Genomic DNA, 5871 nt, shown 5'->3' on the forward strand with positions numbered 1-5871 from the left:
AAAAATCCTTCACCAGACATAAACCTTCCAAACTCAATCACCCCCACTTACTTTGGATCGGAGCTAAAAACAACTCAAAAACGAACAAAAAACAGTTCGCTCGAAAATTGTTCGAAACATTGTTGTTATTCCCTTACTTTTATTTTTCTCTCTCTCACACACACACACACACCCAAACGCTCCTCAAGCAAACATCGCAACATCTTCGTCTTTCGTCCTATTATAATTCATTTTTTCACCACCACCCCACCCCACCATCGCCCACAGTTGAGCAAAATTAAATTAAATTGAATCGAATTCAAGCACAGCGGTAATAAATGATATTTATGGCGCTGCTAGCTGCTGTCTTATCACACCACTCACTCACTCGTTCGCTCGTTGACTACACTGCTATATAGCTAAACTGAACTGAGCTGGAGCTGAAGGCCGCCGCTCCTACTGTCATACATATTATCATACTTCACCGACTTGCAAAATTGCAGGCTATCCCAAGAGCGACGCTTAAAAATTAATGAGTTCTATTTTGTATTTGTTTTTTTTTTTTATGATTTTCTTCTGTGCCTCCGGAGGCACAGGGTGCGTTTGGTCTTGGCGTTTATTTTTTTTTTTGTTTGGTAGACGTGATGGAAAAGATTTATGTATGCGCCTGATGAAGTTGGATGAAGTTCTAGTCAGCGAAAAGTTGTTGCGCTGATAGTGAGAAGTCACGAGTTGGCAAATTTTAAAATATAAAGTTGAAAGTAAATGTCACTTGGAGATGCTGAAATAGTGTGCGAAGAGTCTTCCGTGAGAAGTTCTGAGTCTACCTTCAATTGATGTACAGATCATTTCCTTATTTTTCAAATATCAGTGGTGTAATTCCGGAAGAAGCTGTGAAACCAATTTCAAATGCAAAACGATGATCCTAAGTCTTAAACTTAAACACATTTTTCGGTAGAACTTGGACTGTTGACGAAGCAGTCGGTTACTACTGAAGCACGTACGTCAAACATAGCTATAGCTATCCGTAGTGAAATAATCCCCTGCATGCGTGCTGGCAGTTGAAGTGATCATTGCAGTAATTGCGGCAGTTCCCGGAGTAGCAGCACTCATGTTACTATCTGCCCATGAAATGCATCCATCCGTGCTCCAATGAAGACCCTCGGGACAACTCAACTCTGTGCGGCCGATCCCCGGAATGCAGATGTAGATCTTGGTTCGATCCGGGTGCGACAGAAAAACCAGATTGTTTGGATCAACGACGCTTGGACAACCATCGTTCATCGTTGGCGGCGTAGCACTCGTAACGCACCAAGCTTGCCAAGGACGCTCACAGTGATTCGTTTTAATACTCCAATGAAAACCTTCATTACAACGGAACTCCACCGGGCCTTTCAACGTGCAAACATAAAATCTTGTGCAATCCAAATGAGGCAGGAAAACCGGATTGTTTCGATCCACAACGCTGGGGCATCCACCATTCGTCAATTGATGCGTCGTTGGTGTAGTTGTGGAGGTAACCGTCGTTCTCACTATTGGAGGCCTTGTACGAAATGATCTCGTCGGACTCGTCGGCATAATGGTAGTTTCTGTATTACACTTGACATTTCTCGTGTGATCGCATGTTTTCACGGCATCATTCCACAAGGTACCAGGTGCACAATCTCTGACAACCTCCACGCCCCAATCACAGGTCACAAACTTTGCACAGTCAGCTGGATGCTGAAGATGTATCGCCTCTCCTGGTCCATTCTGCGGTGGACAGGTCGGATGTGTTGCCGAACTGACATGGGCTTCCCAAAGGAATAATACAGAGATTATGATTTTCGCTAGAAAATAGCAACAATAAATGCTGTAATTTGAGCAGCAGCACAAAAAATTACACAGAACGTACCTTTCATCTGAGACGACCAAGAATCTAATCGTTATTTAGATTGATTGTTGACTACGCTAGACATTGGTGAACGCATCTTAACCCACAGCGATTTGATAAGAGATGTCAGATGAATTCTGACATGAATGAGCGTTTAGATGTTTATTTTCAATTAGGAAAAATATGGGCGTTTTCATTTAATTGCTGGAATAGTAGTCTGTAATATTTAGAAGTGCTGTAATATTTAGACGTTTGGTGTTTTTGGTAAAGATTTTGTACTTCAAAAGTTTCTTCTGTTGCTGGTTTTAAACATTAGGGTGGCACTGAAACTAATTGGTAATCTAATGCTAACTTTTTTAGTTTTTAAAATAAAGACATATCCTTACAGTAAAATTTAAGCTGGGTAAATCCAAAACAACTTGGTGAAAAAAAAACAGTTTTTCCATCTCTTAACGTTTTAATTTTAGAGTAATTTTTCAGAATTGCAACAGGGTGTTCCTGAAAATTGTAATTTTTTTCGTCATAGTTCTTTTGTAAATAAATACAATATATCTCTTATAAATCGCTTTTCTCTATAAAATACGGCCTTTTCAAATATTAATTACTCAGAACGGGGAAAAAACACCCATGTTCATGTTTTGCATGAAAAATACGGTTCGAACGAACGGTATAATTCAAAATTTAAAGCTCGTAGGCCAAATCAACCCCAACTGAATTTCAATTTGAATTGTTTCATCAAGATCCCGGAAATTTGAAAAACTTTTCAAAACCTGAAACTGCAATACGAGTCCTAGATTTTCCTCCAAACAATTTCTAGAAACTCGCATCAATTTTGTAGAGCATGAGCATGAGGATTGATGACCGTACAATTCATAGTTGCAACTCCACGTTTGACCGGATCCATCGAAATTTTCACAAAGAACCAAATAAATGGGGTTTGGGATTGACAATTCAGTCTCAGTGGGTAAAATCCGGTGAATTAGTACCGTCCAAGTCCTTGCGATCACCCGGGAAGGGAAGGCTAAGAATACCTCTGCATCTCCACCAGGGGAAGGGAACAAACGTTTGATGGAAGGTAGCAGATCATAATTCACCATGGTATTTGATGTGATAGATTGTTTGCATTGCCTTCTTCTTCTTCTTCTTCGCATTTCAAGCTTACTGCTTATCGCATATTAACCTATTGCGTATACTCTCAACTTAGTGTTCTTCATGCACTTCCACAGTTATTAATTGAGAGCTTTCGATGTCGGTACCATTTTTGTTTTAGTATTATTATGTAGCAAGTACATCATACTCTATGCCCAGGGGAAGTCGAGAAATTTTCGAACTCGAAAAAATCTTAGACCGGACCGGGAATCGAACCCAGCAACCTCCAGCATTATCCTGCTTTGTAGCTGTGCCTTTATCGACTGAGCTAGCGAAGATCCCAATTGCATTGTTTGCATTGCCTTACAACTCTATAGAACGAAGGAGCTGGGTATTGAAGCCATTATCTTCTTCCCAATATGCATAAACAGTAACCACTAGGCCACCGAAATCATATTTTTAAAACATATAAGACAATAACAGTAGAGTTTGCGGTTAATTTGTTGTTACTATCGTTCAATCTCAGTGCAGAGCTATAAAATTTAATACCAAATCAACACGCCCTCACAACTTCCTATTATGATGTAGCAGGAGATTTCCATAAGTTAACAGAGCCCCTCAAATCAAAGCCACTTCGACCGCTTCGAATATCTTCAATGTGGGTTGATATCGACGTTCAAATCCGTAACGACGACGATGGTGACGCGCACAATGAAACAAAAGTAAGATAACGACAGATATGAAGGCATTCACATATAATAACACCTCCTCGGAACGGTTCATCGATGATTTTCGATCGAAATCTCGAACTCTGTTGCGGTGACATTAAACCACAAGCCGATGTCGCAAAAAGTGTTTCCCTTTTGCAAATCCCGATTAAGACAAAGACACGCACAACGTTGGCCCTATCTCTTACTCCTTCACATCAACTAAGACCTATCATACCAAGCTACAAGGAGAGAAACTCCCCGCACTACGCATTATTTATTCCAATACAAACTATTTCACAACTAATTTCCACCCTGTGTAGGTGGCATTATCATTACCCCGATCATTATCTCTTCAATGGATTACCGCAAGCTCTTAACTAGATTAGATTGTGTTTAGATTAGACTTAGATAAGATTTAGATTATATTTAATTCCGATAAGGCTTAAATTAAGAAAAGATTTACATTGGTTTGAGAGTAGATAAATATTAGATTAAGTTAAGATTTAGATTAGTTAAAGATTAAATTTAGATTAAATATAGATTAGAGTTTGAAAAGATAAAGATTTGATTTTAATTTTATAAAGATTAGATTATGATGAGAATAAGAAAACTTTTTTTTGCAGATTTCGATCAGATATAGCTTAGACTAAGATAATATCTAGAGTAGTTTTTGGTAAGATTTAAATTAAGTTTTAAATAGATTTTAGTTCGATTAAGATAAGATGTAGGGTTGAATTAGTTTTAACTTAGATTTAGATAAGATTTGGATAAGATTTAAAACAGACTTTTATTAGATTAAGATTAGATTCTGATTAGGTTTTGATTAGATTTAGATTAGATTTCAATTTTTTTTTTATTTAACGACGGTCTCTGTTTCGCAACCGAGCGCCATTCACCAAAGAGTGGCGATTACCAATTGATTACCAGCATGATTGATTTTATCAACATATGTTGATAGCAAAGTAAAAAATATGGTGATTTATTTTGTATGCACAAAACCGGGAATGACGATTTTAACAAAATTAGAATCCTTTTCAAAAACGAATCATTTGAATCACTTAATAGCCTTAATTTAAACAGAACTGGCCATCCAAAAATTCTTAACTCGATGTTCTTGTAAAAATGTAGAAATCTTCAATCTTACATGAATTTTTCTAAGTGTGCAGGCAAAATATCAAAAAAACATATATTTTTGAATCAATCATCTTCGTTTTGCATTAAACTTTGCGTAATTGTTGAAATTGGCAGTGATTCACAATTTTGCTAAAATTCGGCCATTTTGGATCTTGTTAATTTTTTCAAAATATCGTCTTTGAAATTTTTCCAACACCAAAACGGCATTTCTAATCGAAATGATGTCTAAGACAAATTTGTAGAGAAATACCTGGGACACATATATTTTATTTTTTAAGGAAAATAAAAAAAAACTTTAAACTTAAGCATTTAACAATGTTTTTACCCGATTAATGGTTTTTAGTTTTATTTAATTTAATTTTTTAAGAGCTTTTGAAAAATGCAAACTTTTGAAATTATGGAATTGATTCTTGAAAGCAATAATTGTTAAATTTTTCATCACTTTCTGAGAAAAAAAAAGCAAAAAAAGGGTACCAACACAAAATTTAAACAATTTACCAAAAGATCTTGATCTACGTCAGTTAATTTTTAAGTGTCCATATTTTTAAACACTCCAAAAGTTTGCATTTTTTATGAGCTCTAAACAAACAAAATCAAAATCAAACAAGGACATTTTCCGATATTTAGGATTTTAAATTTTTATTTTTTTTATTTTTAGTAGGTAATGAAAATGTCTCTAATGTTGGCCTATGGATCTAAGATTGGGCCCATCGCTTAAAATCTGCTATTTATCAATTTCATCTAGATTAACGCGTCATTGGGACGCTACTAATGGATATTTTTGGTCGCTATTGAAAATTTAGTCGATGGTTGAATTTATGTATGGCCCAAATTAGGGGCATTGAGGCTGACGTAACATCCATTTTCCCTATTACTAAAAATATTTTTTTGCATATTGTTCTAATACAAACATTATATTTCTCAACAACTCCGTGCTTCAATTTTTTGATAAATTTCAAAGAGGCCATTTTGACAATTTTGCAAGATCCAAATTGGACGAATTTCTGCAAAAAATTTGAATCATTTCCCATAACAAACAGTTATGCAAATAGAAGACGGTCGAGTTTGTGCGATTCGTCATTTATA

General features: G+C 36.2%; 1 protein-coding gene across 1 annotated transcript; it reads right to left on the minus strand.

Moving 5' to 3' along the window:
* Nucleotides 1-582: 582 nt before the first annotated feature.
* Nucleotides 583-1884, minus strand: LOC135709535 (peritrophin-1-like). Its single transcript, XM_065231934.1, has 2 exons — nt 1874-1884; nt 583-1808 (listed from the first exon to the last, which is right to left on the minus strand). The coding sequence occupies exons 1-2, from the start codon at nt 1878-1880 to the stop codon at nt 985-987; spliced, it is 831 nt and encodes a 276-aa protein (XP_065088006.1). The 5' UTR covers nt 1881-1884; the 3' UTR covers nt 583-984.
* Between the last annotated feature and the right edge of the window lie 3987 nt (nt 1885-5871).

The sequence above is a fragment of the Ochlerotatus camptorhynchus genome, unplaced genomic scaffold, assembly GCF_037179485.1.
Source record: "Ochlerotatus camptorhynchus isolate MF236.1 unplaced genomic scaffold, CSIRO-AGI_Acam_v1.1 ptg000361l, whole genome shotgun sequence".
Classification (NCBI taxonomy): Eukaryota; Metazoa; Arthropoda; class Insecta; order Diptera; family Culicidae; genus Ochlerotatus; species Ochlerotatus camptorhynchus.